Source organism: Phyllostomus discolor, chromosome 9 (assembly GCF_004126475.2).
Source record: "Phyllostomus discolor isolate MPI-MPIP mPhyDis1 chromosome 9, mPhyDis1.pri.v3, whole genome shotgun sequence".
Classification (NCBI taxonomy): domain Eukaryota; kingdom Metazoa; phylum Chordata; class Mammalia; order Chiroptera; family Phyllostomidae; genus Phyllostomus; species Phyllostomus discolor.
In genome coordinates this window covers 7,823,964-7,840,944 of record NC_040911.2, presented here as the reverse complement: position 1 = coordinate 7,840,944, position 16,981 = coordinate 7,823,964, and the positions used below count along the sequence as shown (strand labels likewise).

At 45.2% G+C, this 16,981-nt stretch overlaps 2 protein-coding genes across 2 annotated transcripts in view; both read left to right on the top strand.

The window, feature by feature from the left end:
• The window catches only part of LOC114506937 (serpin B8), a 207,608-nt gene that overhangs the window by 48,989 nt on the left and 141,638 nt on the right, over nt 1–16,981 (top strand). The window lies entirely within an intron of this gene.
• On the top strand, nt 949–15,745 carry SERPINB11 (serpin family B member 11). The gene is made up of 8 exons (XM_036010164.1): nt 949–1,037; nt 3,716–3,900; nt 4,975–5,034; nt 6,061–6,189; nt 9,421–9,538; nt 12,407–12,549; nt 13,225–13,380; nt 14,853–15,745. Exons 2-8 carry the CDS (start codon nt 3,733–3,735, stop codon nt 15,255–15,257), a joined length of 1,179 nt encoding a protein of 392 aa, XP_035866057.1. The 5' UTR covers nt 949–1,037; nt 3,716–3,732; the 3' UTR covers nt 15,258–15,745.

The following is a 16,981-nucleotide window of genomic DNA, read 5'->3' as shown; positions in this document are numbered from 1 at the left end:
TAGAACCTTATGGGCAGCGTGGATCTTAGGGCCGTCATTTGGAACCTAACTTGTCTAGCTCCTTCCTGCGTCTTGTGGAATGGCTCCGTTTGTGTAAGGGAGGACCCGCGGCACACTCAAGATGAAGAGAAAAATCGCTGCACAAAGGACTCAGTGATACCCTAAGAGTAGTCAGCCCTTGTAGCTCCCACGGGGGCAGTGGGATCAACCCGGGAGTCTGGCTGGGCGTAACGTGGGCAGGAGTGGTTGTGGGGAAGCGAGGCTTGTCCCAAGGTGCCGGTCCTGGCCACTGCACACCCCAAACAGTTGTCGTCTCCAGCTTTCATCCCGGCGCCTGGTCTCTAATCTTATTTACCCCGTCCTGAATCATACCTCTGAACTCCCTGCAGGGAGGTAGCGGTGGCTTGCTGCCTCCACCACGCTTTTAAACTGAAACCACAGAATCACTCCTGCCGGAGCTCATTCTGCTGCTCTTTTTATAGGGCAGGAATTACCTGCCAGCAGATTGCTGAGGCTGCACATAAAGACATGTGCTCCATGCAGGAGAGCTCGGAAGCCCTTGGGGTGAACGTGCCTCAGGCCGGAAAGTGTCCATCATGACCATGACCGGACCCTTCCCTTATCGGGCAGCTCTGGGCTGGGCGCTCAGACACATGCAGTCCCCGGAATCTGGCATATGGCACTGCCAACTCAAACACTGTTATTCTTTTTAGAAAAATTGAGTATTGTCTGGAATGGAGGTTAGGCTTGTCAGTGTTTCTCCTTTAACAGAGCAAAAAAAACGTTTAAGAACTGGGTGCTCCCCCAGAACGTACTGGCCATTCTGAGAGTCTCAGGGACTGCAAGCAGCTCCGGTGACATTCAGAGAGACCTGCTCCCTGGGCTGAACTCACCGCCCAGCAGGTGCAGCGCTGAATCACTAAGGACATAAATGGAAAGGGAGGGGCCGAGAGGAAAGGCTTTATATTTCCTGTCCCGGGACGCAGCTCCAAGCTTGCCTTCCACACTGTGCACTCCACCAGCAGACAGCAACCAAGGTAAAGGGAAGTATCTGTTTGCTCCACGGCTTCAGCTGAGGTTGTTGTCGGGGGGGACAGAGGAGAGCAGGGCATCTGGACAGGGGTGAAATGAGCCAAACGAGGGGCGGCGTATTCTTTAATCTAGTGTGGCTTTGCTGACACCTTACGACACCCGCGTATCCTGGTACCAGTTGGATTGAAATTTCTTCCTTCATTTGTTCCTTTCACAGGCGCTCAGTGAGGGGCAAGCCAGGGCTGGTCTAGACGCTGAAACAAAGCATACAAACCAAATCCTTGCTTTAATGGCGGCTGTACTCTGGAGGGAGGGAAATCAGACAATAAATACATGTACAGCATATAACATACACTATAATTATATATAGTTTATTTATATTTACAAAAATACATGTCTATAGTGTATAAGGGAAATAAATGAGTAAATATGTATATACAATGCATAGGGCAAATAAGTAAATATAAAGCCATTTATATTTATATAAATGTGTGTATATAGGTAATATATACAAGTAGGGTAATGGAATGAAATAACGACTGGAGAGAGGTGGTCAGTGAAGTCTGTATTGATGGGATGTTGATTGAGAAGAGAGGTCAGCGAACCGCCAGGGCGAGTCATGTGGGTATCTGTGGGAGTCATGTTGGCATATGGCACTGCCAACTCAAACACTGTTATTCTTTTTAGAAAAATTGAGTATTGTCTAGAATAGAGGTTAGGCTTGTCAATGTTTCTCCTTTAGCAGAGCAAAAAAACGTTTAATAACTGGGTGCTTCCCAGAACAGGAAAGAATGATGACCCGGAAGTTAGGAGAGGAAAGTGTCTGATGGCGAGCATCCCAGCGGGGAGAGAGGACACGCAAGGGCTCCGAGGTGGAATATCTGCCTGGCAAGTTGAAGAAATGCGGGGAGGTGACACGGCTAGGACAGAGGGAGCCGGTGCGGGGAGACTAGGGGGAGGTGAGACCGAGAGGCTGTGGGGCCAGATCACGGAGGACCTCGGTCTTGGAGAGGAGTCTGGCTTCTGCTCTGAGAGAAAGGCAAGCCACTAGAATTTTGGGCAGAGGCCGTAAGGAGTTCTTTGGTTAGTGCATCACTAACTGATGTTTAAAAATATCGCTCTGTCTTTTCTAGAAAATACTGTGGAGGAGGGGAAGGACTTTCCTGCTTTCCAAAGCAGGAAAGGAGTGAGAGGCTATTCCAATAATTCACAAGAGGGATGCTGAGAGCTTTGACCGGGGTGGTAAATGGAGAGGGGGAAATGGGTAGACGGAGGGTATTTCTGAAGACAGAGAAAAGAGGACCTTTTGCTGGACGGAATGGGATGTGAATGAGAAAGTGTTTAAGGATGACCCCACGGGTTTTTGGACCGAGCACAGGGGCGAGTGGAGCTTTCATTCACAGAGATCAAGGCGACTGCTAGGGTTGCAGGCTGCAGATAGGGTCCAAAGTCAAGGATCTGCTTGTGGCCTTGTTAAATCTGACTTTATATTAGGCACTCAAGCAGAGATGTTGCGTAGGCAGTGACATCTATGAGTCTGTGATTCAGGGGCAACGTAAACTTGGGAGCTACCAGCCAATCAGTGAGCCTTAAAGCTAGCCAATCAGTGAGCTACCAGCCAACCTGTGAGCCTTAAAGCTGGAAGTTGAATGAGATCCTCTGTCTGAGTGTAAACAGAGAAGAGGCCGGAGATTTAAGATCCTGCGCAGGACAGTGAGACAGAGTGGCCCGATGAGGCAGCTGGTGAACCGGGAAAGAATGATGACCCGGACGTTAGGAGAGGAAAGTGTCTGATGGCAACGAAGGCTTCTGGAGAATGAATGACAACTCCCTGAGGGCAAAAATGCACTCAACCAGTCTATACAGCCCGCTGCCGTTAGGGGTGCCCAGTTAGAGTTTGTGGGACAGAATAAAACCAACTCTTCCTTCCTGGCAAGCCATCGTCCTTAGGTAACACACATTCCAGCACCGTGGTTTTCTGTCTCAGAGTCTCTTCTTCTGGTCCTCCGTTGTCACTGATGTCATGGCGGTGGCCCAGGGCGGAGCGCGTGGGCCCCTTCCCTGGCCCATGCACTAGTCCTGCCTTGCTTCCACGGAGGGTGAGGACACGAGCAGAGAAGGTTGCCCGGGTTGGCTTTACGGATTCTCACCTCGTTTGCTCTTGAGTGACCGGAATGGAAGTGTCCTTTCCTTGTGAAGGTGGGCATTCCAGTGGGAAAGTGTGTCCTGGGCGGAGCCTTTGGAGCTCAAGAATTTTTGGGTACGGATTCCAGGGTGAGGAGTGTCATAAAACATGAAGTTCAGCGCACAGAGATTTAATTCCTTCTGCTCTTTTGCTCCAGAACAATAGTGGATCGCTTTTAAATGTACACAAACGCTGGCTTTGAAGTATCGGCTGAAAGGAATAGGAAATCTTTTATTCATTAGAATCTGAAACTACTGTGAATTCCTCTCTTGGGCATTTACTAATACCTTTTTTTTTTACTTTATTTTTATTGTCGACACTATAACAGGGGTCCCCCTGATCTCTCCGCTTTGCCCACCTTCACCCTTCAGTAATTTCATAAAAATATTAAAAACTAGAGTGCTCCAGCAACTTTAATTCATGAAATGTAATAGCTGAGTTCGTGTATTGTCTGTACCTCCATGGGATATGCTGAGCTGTTTTCCCTTCTGTTCTCAGGTAGTACTGGGCATAAGATGGATTCCCTCAGCACAGCAAATGTTGCATTTTGCCTTGATATGTTCAAAGAGCTGAATGATAACAACTCGGGAGACAACATCTTCTTTTCCCCACTGAGTTTGCTTTACGCTCTAAGTATGGTCCTACTTGGAGCCAGAGGACACAGTGCTGAGCAGATGGAAAAGGTATGGGATGCCCAGGGAAGTCCCAGGGCCTGGAAGTCTCACCGATGCCCCCTATGGGTCAGACTGCATCTTTACACCGAGAAAACTGCCATCTTGTGAAAGAAAAATACACTTGGGCAAATCACATTTCTTAACAGTAGATAGTGGCTTCAGGAATGTAATATATTTTAATGAAAATAACACAATACACACAATACCCAGTCTCCTCCTTACCATTGGATTTTTTTGCCCACATGTTTCCATGATTACTTTCACAGTTCATCCTTACGATGGTTTATTTAAACACGACAGAGAGTGCATGTACGGCGCTATTCCTGCTCTCTAGAAGTTTAGTGGATAATAAAATTTAGTTACCCTTTCAACATTATCAAGCTTTAAAAATATTTATTAAGTTTTTGGATGTCATAACCACTTTGTGTCATAAGTAGTTACTGTCCTCCCTATTTCACAGTGAGGGAACTGATACTAAGAGAGGAAGGGTGACTTTTTGGGGTACATAGGCTGGTCAGTGATTTTTTTCATGATATGCATATTTTATTGGTGTGGAAATCCTAGAAGAATATCACTTACCAACTCCCAGGGTACCCACACATCCTATTACTGTTTGTCCTTTACTGCTTTATTCCTTATTTTGAAGCACATTCATGATTTTTTTTTTGCATTTAAAGTAGGTGCTATGCTGGGAAGCCAGGTAATGTTTCATGCAGCCCTGGGCGAGTTCTGTTATAGGGAGTAGTGTGGTCTGAGAAAGGTCAGAGAGGGCAGAAGAGTCTGGTGCATGGCAGCTCCACCCCTGGGCCCTGACAGACAGTGGTCTGGGGGCACATCGCTTAATCTCCCTTTGACTCAATTACCCTAACAGGAGATGGCGATAATAGTATCTACTGATAAAGTTGTTGGGAGGGTTAAGTAAGATATGTAAAGGCTTAGTTCAGGACTTGGAATACAGCATCATTAAATGCTAGCTATGACTTAGGCCCCTATCTGAAATGGAAAAACAGGGTCTTGTAACTGAGAACCTCTGTAGACGGTGTGTTGCTTTTGATGCCAGTTAATTCTTCTTTCTATTTCTAGGTGCTTCACTTTAATCACATTGCAGAATCATTAAAGCCCCAGTTTAAGGACTCAGCTAAGGTATGAGAACATTACTGCTGAGCTGTCAAAGGTTCTTGAATGTACGAGCACCAAGAAATAACGGTGCAAGGGTTAAGGAGCAGAGCCCTGCCTTGTCCCTTAACAGGGCTCACAATGTCCCTGATAATTGCTACAGCCTGTAGAGTTCCTGACAACAGTAATAAAGTCCCCAGATTTTACCACGTGATTTATTGTTTTCCTTAGGCAAACCTTTCTGTTCTTTTTCAAACTGTGCTGTGTTGAGCCTGCCAGCCTCATCAGTGCAGTGTTGCACTTTCAGATCAGTGAGGGGACTGGGAAAGGACACTGAGGCTTTGCCACATAATCAGACACCAGGAAACAGGGCTTGATGCTGCCCAGCCCACCCGTTTGTAGTTCCTTCTGGTAGGAGGATTCCTTCTGCCATGAGATTTATGCAGAACACCCAAGTGTGTGTAGATTCACAGAACTCAATTTATTGTTAGGAGGTTAAAGGCGATAGTGTGGGGATCTTTGCTTTAGGGAATATGGGCATAACCCCTCTAATGTCCATGCATTCGGATGCATCAAAGCTTCACGCTTAGCCAGATTGCCCCTGTGACAGACAGATGGGTGTGGAAGGCCAGCTCAATGAAGAGCTAAAGAGTTTGATTACGTGGTTGCAAAAAACGGAGACATTGAAAGGAGTGTGATGGAGAAGAAAAATGGTTCCATAGGTACAGAGGCAGCAAAACAAAACAAAGCAAACAAACAAAAGAATACTTGGATTGTTACCCTGAGATTAAGATCTCCTTATTTATGATAACCTCTCCTTTTGAAGGAGGACATCGGGGCTGACAAGGGCCTGTGTGTGTTGCAATAGCTCCCAGTACTGCTCACAGCCTGTAACCAGAGTCATAGGGTGTGGAGATCATTGTGCTGGAGGAAATTAAAGAAGGAAAATGCTTTCAACCCTTCAACTCCTTATTGTTTTCGCGTTATTTATAACTCTCCAATGGCAAGAACTCAAGCAACTTAATGCTCCATCCTTTGTTTCCTGTGCTTTAGTGCGGCCAAGCTGGAAGGATTCACTCGGAGTTTAGAGTCTTATTCTCTCAAATCAACCAGCCAGGCTCCAACTATATGCTCAGCATCGCCAACAGACTCTACGGGACGCAGGCGATAGCATTCCAGCAGGTAAGCCCACCTGGAATGGCGGTTAACAGTTTTCTCAGCATCCTCTGCATTTCACACCATATGGTATTCAAGAGTCACATGACATTTATCTCTAACAGCTCAAACTTGCGCCGAGTTAGAGTTTCAGCGAAATGGTTCCTCCAAACCCCCATTTAAAGTTGTGAAATATCACATAAAAATTTTACTTCTGCAAAATCACCAAAGCTGTCCAAGAACCAAGGTCAAAGATGAAGCACAAAACAAACCCAGTAAGAACAATCTCTTACGGATCAGAAGAAGAACAAAAGCTGTTTCTCGTCTCTTCTTCAAAAAGGTCCTAAATTGGCAGAGTATTGAGAATTAGCGGAAAGGATTCTGGGCCTGGGTGCCGAGAGGTCTGCGTTCTGTTCTCATTTAGACGTACAACTTTGGGCAAGCCACAGCGGTCTTTAAAACGAGAGGATTAGATCAAGTTTTCTCTAACTACAAAACTCTAACACTATTTATGCCATTTTCTAACTGCATTGAAATATAGTTTTATTGAGTGCTCACTATGTGTCTGTCAATCACTCTATGCACACATTATACACATTAGCTTATATAATCCTTAGTTAGTCTTAAGATAGAGGTACAATGTTGTTGTTATTCCACAAGTAGATCCTGAAAAGTCAGTTTGACAAAGGTCACAGCGATAATTAAGTGGCAAAGCCAGAATTTGATCCCTGTCTAAATTCATTTTCCTGGTTTCCGTTGCTACATGGTTTTGCTGTGATTGAAGGGGAATGCCAGCCTCAGGGACACAACTTTTGTGTGACCAGCATTGTCTGAATGCCAGCGGGGGAAGCAGCCTTGAATTTCTAATGTTCTTCTTTAGCCCGGAGGTGTCTTACGCGTGACAAGTTGTTTTTTTTTAATTTTATTTTCTTGATTATGCTATTAGAGGTGTCCTGATTTTTCCTCCTTTGCCCTCCTCCACCCAGTACCCCCACTTCCTCAGGCAGTCCCCCCACCATTGTTCATGTCCATGGGTCATGCATGTAAGTTCTCTGGCTGCTCCATTTCCCATACTGTACTTTACATCCTCATGGCTGTTCTGTAACTACCTGTTTGTACTTAAAAAATTTTTTTTTAATTTTTTAATTTAATTGTTGTTCAAGTACAGTTTTCTGCCTTTTACCCCCATCCCAGCCCACCCCCAGCCCTCCCCACCTCCCTCCCATTTCCAGCCCATTGTTATTGTCCATGTGTCCTTTATAGTTGTTCCTGCAAACCCTTCCCCTATTTGTACTTCTTAATCCCCTCACCTCTTCACTCATTCTCCCCCACCTGCCTCTTATCTGCAGCCATCAAAACATTCTTTGTATCCATGACTCCATCTCTGTTCTTGTTTAATATTTTTTTAGATTCAGTTGTTGGTAGTTATATATTTTTGCCATTTTATTGTTTGTTGTTTTGATCTTCTTTTTCATATATAAAGTACTTTTAACACTTCATATAATAATTATGGTTTGGTGAGGATGAACTCCTTTAGTTTTTTCTTATCTGGGAAGCTCTTTAACTGTCCTTTCATTCTAAATGATAGCTTTGCTGGGTAGAGCAATCTTGGCTGTAGGTCTCTGTTTTTCATGACCTTGAATATTAGACAAGTTTTTGATTGTCACATTTTTTTTAACTTGGAGTAGCCTTCCCTGGCACTATAGATATTTCAGAGGTATTCCCTTCGACTGCCCCAGAAGTGCATAGAGAACGTTTTACAGAGAGCGCCGGAAGTGGTGGGGATTAACCATCGTGGTCCTTGGAGCTGGACTACTCTCATTCCTTTGTCTCCCCAAATAGGGGTCTGGGGGTAACAGTCAACAGGTGTTGGCTTGGGGTAATGATGACCGCATCCATTCCCGAAGTGACTGTCATGATCTAGGTCATAAGATACTAGTAACCCAGGGCTCTGTCTGGAAAAACTCCCATCTCGTGGGCTATGGGCAGTCACTTAAGCATGATCCAGCCACGGTGGGACCCATCTCAGGACAAGAATTATGTCGAGGCCCAGATTTTGCTCTGAGTTAAACTCTCCTTTTGCTCTATACCTGATTTAGGCACAAGAGAACCCAGTTAAGCCAATGACAAGCGTGATGCCAGGTAGTCACGTTCATACCTGCCATAGTTCTAAGTCTCATATCACCCTAGATATTCATGGGGGGTATTGGGTCCTGCTGGACCAGAGAGGCCTGTCCCCAAGGTCTCAACAATGGAATTGCAAGTGGTTCCATTCGGGTCCATGTAGATTTGGCAATGGACCATTCCCAGGTCTAAGAATGAAGGGCCACGGGTGGTGATGAGTAGTGGCTCCAGGATGCTACAGGGGGACCAGTCTGGGAGTGGGGATTTGGTTAAAAGAGAGGGCTAGGAGCTTTACACTAAAGTTGTACATTGCTTTTTGTTGGATAATGTATGTAAAAAAACTACCTTAAGATATTGTTTGTTCACATTTTACGTAAGGTTGAAAAAATATCAGTGTCTACATCAGAGAATATCATCATCATCATCATCACTTTATCCCCACCTGAGGACATGCTCATTGATTTTAAAGGGAGGGGAAGAGAGGGAGAGAAAGGGAGAGAAAGATCAATGTGAGAGAAATATTGATTGGTTACCTCTTGTAAGCACCCCAACTGAGGATGAACCCACACCCTAGGCATGTGCCCTGACTGGGAATCAAACCCATGACCTTTTAGTTTATGGGATGATGCTCCAACCAACTGAGCCACACCAGCCAGGGCAGAGAGCATTATTATTAGTTTTGTCTGTAGTGGCTTGTAGGAAGCAGAAATATACCGGGTGGAGACCTAACCTTCTGTCAGACCTCAGACAACGAAGCCATTTAATCGCTCTTGTCCTCAATTTTCCTCTCCGGAACCTTGAAGCGGGAACTCCCATTTGTTTGTGTCCTTTGAAGAGGAAAAAGGAGGGGCAGAGTGAGAAGGCAGGCGCTCTACTTCAGGTGGTCATTTTGCTGGGAACACTTTAAAACTAAGAATGCCCACGGTATGACAGAAGTAGCAACCGAACACTTCCAAACACTCCTTTGGGGAAGTTCTTTGATTTGACTGCATGTCTTCGCATGGGTTCTGCTTCCTTTCAGGCGTATGCATGAGTTGCTTTTGTCTGCTATGGTTTTAGACTACACCGAGCTGGGTGTGTCTGTTTTCCTTACATGATTTTTGTGTCGTTATGCAGTAGTCTTTTCTTTTACAGCAATATTTAAACTGTTCTGAGAAGTTCTATCAAGCCAGGCTGCAAGCAGTTGATTTTCAACAGTCTCCAGAAGAAACGAGACAAGCTATTAATGCTTGGGTTGAAAGTAAAACTAATGGTAAGGCTAAGTCACCTACGTATCTCCAAACTTGACTCATGCCGCCTTGTTGAACTCCCCGAGCCAGCAGCGTGGGGTGAAATCTGGAAGTTGACACACAGATTAACAATGGAGGAAGTGGGAAATATGGTGGAATATCCCATATAATCACTTGTCCTAAATGATCTAGCCAAGTGACTCTGAGAATGAGAACACTAGATCTATGTTACAGAGGTGTTGTCATACAGTCTAACATTGAATTCAATTTAAGTCTACCTTCCTCAGTTTAAAAATGAACCCTATATATTGTTAAACATTTTTAAATGGAGCATTAAATATTCATACCAAAGATATCTTCATTTCTTTTTTAAAAATCTAGTTAAGAAAAAAATTTTTAAAAAAGAGAATAATACAATGAATTCTTATTAACACATCCATCTCATTTATTACTTAAGGCCAATATTATTTACTAAACCCACGCCCTTTTCCCACCACCCCTTTCAGATTATTCTGAGGCTCATTCCTGGTAGCATGTCTATTTTCCTGTATATGTTTTAGCTTGTGCCTCTCAAAAAATAAGCTTTTTAAAAATATGACCACCATGCCATTAGTACACTCAGAAAATTTTTAAAAATCATGTAATATTAAGAAATATTTTGAGAGTTTTTGTATTCCCCCAATTGACTCTTTCTTTGTTTGAACCAGACCCAAAATATGTTTCTACATTGCAACTGATGAATATGTTCCTTCAAGCTTGATTTTAAAAATAAACTTGAAAATGTATTTCTTGATCGACCTATATGTACATTTAGAAAAGTCTATGTGTGTCCGCTGTCCAGTGAATTATCCCAAAGATGAATACCCTGCTGTGACACCAGCCAGGTCAGGACAATGACACATTTGCCACTGGGAAGGGCACGCCACGGCCACCCTCATGCCTTCTCCCAGAAATGAACCCACCCCATTCCCAGATCATAACACTTCTCTGACTTCTATTGCTATGTATTAGCTCTGCCTCTTTTAAAACTTGCTCGAATTGGAATTGATGCTTACTGCTTAGGTGCATTATTTCACTAGGGGTTCTCAAGTTGCCATATGCCAATTCTTGCGCTCCGTCCTTATTATGTGCTGGAACATTTCTCTATGAGAAACTTCTCATAAAATATTCGGTTACCCTAAGGACAGTTCATGTGAGAAAAACAAAATGAAGCAAAAAAGGATGCTGGATTCTTTTTCTTCAATACAAGTTTTTAATGTTTTTTTTTCCCTAGTATCCTCCAACATAACCAATGAGTTTTCTTTTTAAAGTATTGTCACGAATCCATACATTCACACATCGCTGAGGTGTTTCAGGCTATCAAAGGTCAAATTGTTCCCTTTATCCAGGGGATACATCTTCTTGTGGCTCCTGAGTCCTTTTGACATGGCCCCTCTAGAATATGGTAGCATCCTTGCTTTCCAAATTGACCAGATGTTCCTGGCTCATCCTGGCCACTTCCTGTCCCTGACCTAGACTTACCTGCTTCTCCAAGGAACCCTGGATCCTTGGAAAGCAAAATGACCTTTAGAGACCATAATCTGGGTAAAAGAGTGCTCATTGCTACCGGTTTGATCATCATGTTTAGGCTCTTTCAATGTCTATATCTAGGAATGACATATACTTAGATGAAATATATTTAGAAATTTTAGTTTCTTACTAAGATCACCAATTCAAATTCAGATTCAGAGGATTTTTACTTAACATGCTCCTGCATTTTACATCTATTTCTCTTTTATTGCATGTCAACAATTCTAGTTTTCAATGCCACCAAAATTATTGCACAGTGACCTCAACCAACAATACACACAGTCTCAAACACATAGCAACACTAACTAATAAAACAATCGACCACAGTAGCCGAAGATATTTTTGCGGTTCTTTTTGTCCTTAGGGCATATCCCATTAAACACATACAGTCAAATCACCACGTTGAAATAATCTCTCTGTGAGTTTGCCAGTGACGCATTGTACCATTAGTTTCTGAAGTCTCAGAACATAGCTAATCATATTTCCTGATATGGGAGAGAATTAACTTTACTAATTAACAAATTAAAATTAGAATGAAATAAAAGCAAAGCACTAGAGCTAATTGCATTTTGAAGAATGCGTTAGTAACATAAATTACTAGTAGAAGATAATTACTTCGCTGAGCATAAACGCCGTATTTCTAACATACTTGTATCTGTTATATCACTTAACAGTAGTGAGCTCTCAAAAGTATCTTGTCAATCGATGGATGTTATTCGAACTTCGTAATAGGCGATCAGGTTAAAATATGTATCCATTCGATTCTTCGTGCTGTTAGAAAATGCATGAACAGTTCTGTACATTTTTAGATCAGTTAGTTTACTCAGAACAGTAGGGGGAAATGTGTTCTACCCCACAGGCCCACTCGATCCACTGCCGGGGGCTGCCTGGGAACTAACTCTGTGTTGAGCAAGAGTCTGAGGCTTACACTAAGGTGACCTGGGGAGGCGCACAGTGGACTCACTAGGGTGAAAAGTCCATGGTGGTAGGGGTTCTTGTCTCTTTAGTTCAGTGTTCTGGGCTCGGTTTAGTGTCCTAGTGCCTAGGACAGTGCCTGGCACACAGAAGTCTCTTAAAAATATTTAGCTTCAATGAACAGATTGATTAGTGTTGTCTGCCGTGGGTGTGCATCAGGGACCCACATGGTGTGTACTTATTTAGAGTGTTATTTTTATTTAATAATTCATTTATATATTTATGTATCAATTATTTGTGTATATATAGAGAGACAGAGAGAGTGCTTAATATTAGCTATTATGACTAATTGTCTATCATTAATAAGTTCAAATCCAAATACAGTATCTATTCTTTTTTATTACAAGGAAAAATTACAAACCTCTTTGGAAAGGGCACAATCGACCCTTCCTCTGTGATGGTCTTGGTGAATGCCATCTATTTCAAAGGACAATGGCAAAGTAAATTTCAGGAGCGGGAGACGGTGAAAGCCCCCTTCCACCTAAGTGAGGTATGTGTCTCATTTTCCAATTGATGATCAGTCCTGGAGACTTCCATCACCGGTTAAAAACAATGAGAAGGTTTTAGTGAAACTACTGGTCTTGATTTCCCTAGGTTCCTTTAATTGTGTATTCTGTGCATTTTTCTCCTTATGAAGCGACAGTACCCTTTCTCACAGGGCCACTGAGTGGAGCCCTTGGCTCTGGGGTGCCCTGCAACACAAGAAAGACGGATTTTTTTTTCAGACTGTTCCCCTACCTGAGTGTTCTTTCAGTAGGCACCGTGGTTATTTCCTCTGGTGGCACAACACAACTCTACATTATTTTTCTCTTAAAAAGTCTCTAAGTGAATTAAAAAAATGATCCTATGATATCATTTTTTCATAGAACTCATATTATTGGGAAGCCCTGGTTTTGTTTTGGGGAGGCATATAAATTATTGTTTTTATTGCTATCATTATTGTTTGAACTATTGAGGCTCTAACCAGGACTTACTTTGAAATAAAAACTCATCGCCTCTGTGGAGGAAAGTTATACGGGTATAGTTTGCAGTTCGAGATTTACCCATGAGTTTAGACTGTCAACGCAGATGTCTATGTTATGCTGGGAAGTCAGCACACACGCACGTGTGGGCACGCGCCCACGCATCCGGGACTACTGTCTAATTACAGCCTCTAAAACCGTAGGGCAAGAGCGTCCCCGTGGACATGATGTATCAGGCTGGGACGTTCAAGCTGGCCTTCGTCCGGGAGCCGCAGATGCAGGTGCTGGAGCTGCCGTACGCGGACGACGCGCTGAGCATGATCATCCTGCTGCCGGCCGGCATGGCCGCGCTGGAACAGGTAGCGCTCGGGAATGCCAGCAGCAGAGGGAGCACCCACACGTGCACCCACTCCCCCACCCTGTGTGTGTCCCATGGCGTCATTACAGCCCCTCACCCAGCCCACCGGGCTCCAGGTTCAGTGGCACCGCCCCAGGGGCCCTCCTGGTCCCTGCCTTCAGGGTAATGTATTTAGGGAAAACTGTCTATTTTTATAGTAGAAAGGCACAAGCATAGTGTACAAACATACTCATGTATGGGTCCTTGGGCTTTTGGGAAACATCTTTGTGATGAAATCATGATGCTCCCGGGCCCTGGACAACTGATGAAGCCGTCCTCCTTCCAGCTTCGGATCCAAAGGCAACAAGCTTCTGTGGGCTGACCTCCGTTTTCAGCGGCCTGGTTTTGTGGGGAAACGAGAGCCACAGGCACAGAGGAGAGGTCGCAGTGGCGGAGGGAGTCTAACCCCTCTCCCTGGCTGCGGTCAAAGCTGCCCAGCAGCACAGGCCAGGCAAGCCGCTGGTGTGGAGGGACCTCCCAGGGCTCTGCTCGCCCAACATTTGCCAGGAGACCAGCCAGGCTTCGGGGCTCTAGCGGAAGTGGGTCACACACATGGATGATGTTCTCCCCAGAGCAAAGGGCAGGTGCAAAGGCCCTAGAAGGACGAGGCAGTGAGATGGCTTTGTGTCCTGAAGTCATGGCAACTTGGGTCAGGGCACAGAAAGACAGAAGGAAAAAATGGGAAGAGGAACCACTGATCTGCTATTGTCAGGGTGGCAGGAAGGGGACAAAAACCTCTTTAACTCTTGTAGGAGAATGACGGTTGGACTCACCAGGTTGGAGCTGAGGGGAGGGCTGTGGAGGGTTTCAGATGCCCAAGGACAGGGGTGGAAAGGGTTTACAGAAACGTCTGGAACTGGGTGGAGAAGGAGAACTCAGAGCTGTGAGGCCACTGTGGGAACTTGGCAGGGATGTGGGAGCTGACTGGCTAGGTGGGGGCACCCCCCAGGTCAGCTTCAAGAGGAGGGACAGGAGGAGATTAAAGCCAGTGGAACAGGGGGTCCTGGTGCCACAGAAACCAAACGACTAATGTGTGATGGAGGTTGCTGTTAAATGTGTCAGATGCGAGAACCAAGAAGTGCTTGAGTTCATTCAGGAAACGAGAACACAATTGCAGAGACATCGGAGAGAGGTTAGGTCAAGTCTGCACACTGAGAGAGTGAATTAAGGCAAAGACGATGGGAGGGATGTACATTGGACACGTTTAATTATGAAATACTGATGAGAAGTAGACAGTAGAAAAGGGAAGATGCAGAGGAATGCAAGAATGCAAGATAATTTTTTTTTCGGATAAAGCCTGAGCACAGCTTAAAGGTAGAACGGACATCAGTGGAACTGAACTGTTCGCACTGAGAATTGTACAACGAACAGCAACCAGCACAGAGGCCTGCCTGTGCTTGGCTTGTGTGGGCCCACCTGTGTTTTGTCTTTCAGGTAGAGAAGCAGCTGAACGTGAGGACGTTTGACGAGTGGACCAGCCCCTCCAACATGATGCAGAGAGACGTCGAAGTGCACTTGCCGCGATTCAAGCTGGAGATCAAGTACGAGCTGAATTCGCTGCTGAAATCCCTCGGGATGACCGACGTCTTCAACCAGATCAAAGCTGATCTGTCCGGGATCTCACGAGCCAAGGGCCTGTATCTATCCAAGGTCATCCACAAGTCCTACGTGGATGTCAACGAAGAGGGCACCGAGGCCGCGGCGGCCACCGGGGACAACCTCACGGTGAAAAGACTCCCCATCCGAGCTCAGTTCCTGGCCAACCGCCCTTTCCTGTTCTTCATCAGGCACCGCGACACCAACGCCGTCCTCTTCTGCGGGAAGCTGGCCTCTCCCTGAGCGCCTGGGGGTGAGCGCGGCTCCGGGTCACACAGAGCAGGTGCGGGGACTAACCTGTGACTCAGAGCAGCTCCCACCCCTCACGCCTTGGTTGCTTGTCTGCAGAATGGGTCTAGGATGTCTCCCAACTTATTCCGTGAGTTGCTGAACCCTAAGATTATGGTAAACGGGGAAGAAGGTACATTTACAAAAGAAAAAAAGCTTTTCTGGCTCTCTTATCTTTGGGGCCTCATCTGAGCGCTGTCTGGGTGACATGATCGAGTCTCCGAGGAAAAGTTCAGAGAATTACATTCCCTCGACTTGTGTGGATCTGTCCGTGAGCTCCTGCGTAAGGGACTGCTCTGCCTTTGGAATCCCAACTGAAGCGCTTCCGCTTTGGTTGGATGTTTAAATGGTATGATCTTCCTTGCACGGGTCAATGTGCCATTATGAATTTCAGTTCAAAATTCTGTACTGACTCTAATAAATGCATGAAATGCCTTAAGTTCTTCGAAGCTGTTTTAATGGAGTTTTTGGCCAAATGCCTGCCAAGCCCTGCATTGAATAATAGACTCCCCCTTGGTCTCTTTCCATGGGTGGCACGTGTTTCTTTGGTGTCAGCAGAGAGAGCAGAGTACCATGAGGCATCCAGCTCAGCGTAACCAGACGTGAAAAAAGACACACGTGCCTCCAGCCAACAAAACACCAGATTTGAAGCCCTGATGGGTGTAGCTCAGTGGATTGAGCACGAGCTGCGAACCAAAGTGTTGCAGGTTCGATTCCCAGTCAGGGCACATGCCTGGGTTGCAGGCCATGACCCCCAGCAACCACACATTGATGTTTCTCTCTCTCTCTCCCTCCCTTCCCTCTCTAAAAATAAATAAAATCTTAAAAAAAACAAACAAATAAAAACAACAACACCAGATTTGCTACCCAGGGTGACCGACTCTGAAAGATTCTGGCCATTTCGGTATTCACTGGTGCTCTGGTTCATGGCCTGCAGACATGTTTCTTGAGCACCTACTAAGTTCCAACACCAGGTTAACCCATAGGTCCATACAGTGAATAACCAAGAGTCTCAGCCTTTGTCTTCATGAGCGTGTATGTCAGCAGAGAAAGCAGACTTTGGGACGGCCATGACAATGGCTGCTGTGGGAAGTCTGTCATCAGCCAGGAGAAGTCATGCGGATGGAGGGATGGGCTCGGGGTGGTTCCTTTCAGGGATGAGCCCTGTACGCCATTTCAGGGCGTGAGGGCTCTTTTCCGAGGAAGGTGACTTGATCAGATTTGTATTCTAGAAAGATCCCTTGGGCTTCCAAACGGCCACTGTTATGGGAAAGATGCATTATAAACTTCATGAAATAAATCATCGAAGAACATTTTCCATGTCAATAATCACTTGGGTGGGCCTGGGGCAGTTTGGCAGTGGGGATACCATGCCTGGTCATGGTTTATTGTGGTTACACGTAGATAGCATCTTTGACAGTTTAGGTGTGACAGCGGAAGGCGCCATCAGGATGTTTAATTGGGTGATGGAATTGTTCGGTAATGTGGACATGAGTCACAGTCACCCTTGGCAGCTCTGATACATCGATGCCAAGAATTCCCCAGCCCGGTCTCCAAGCACCTTTGACCATCAATGTTCAAAAGATCCTTTGTTAAGACGTCATAAGGCTGTTGGCTGACATTTACCAGACTGGGATTTGGCAGGGTTTCCAAATTCTATATGCAATCTACAGATTTCT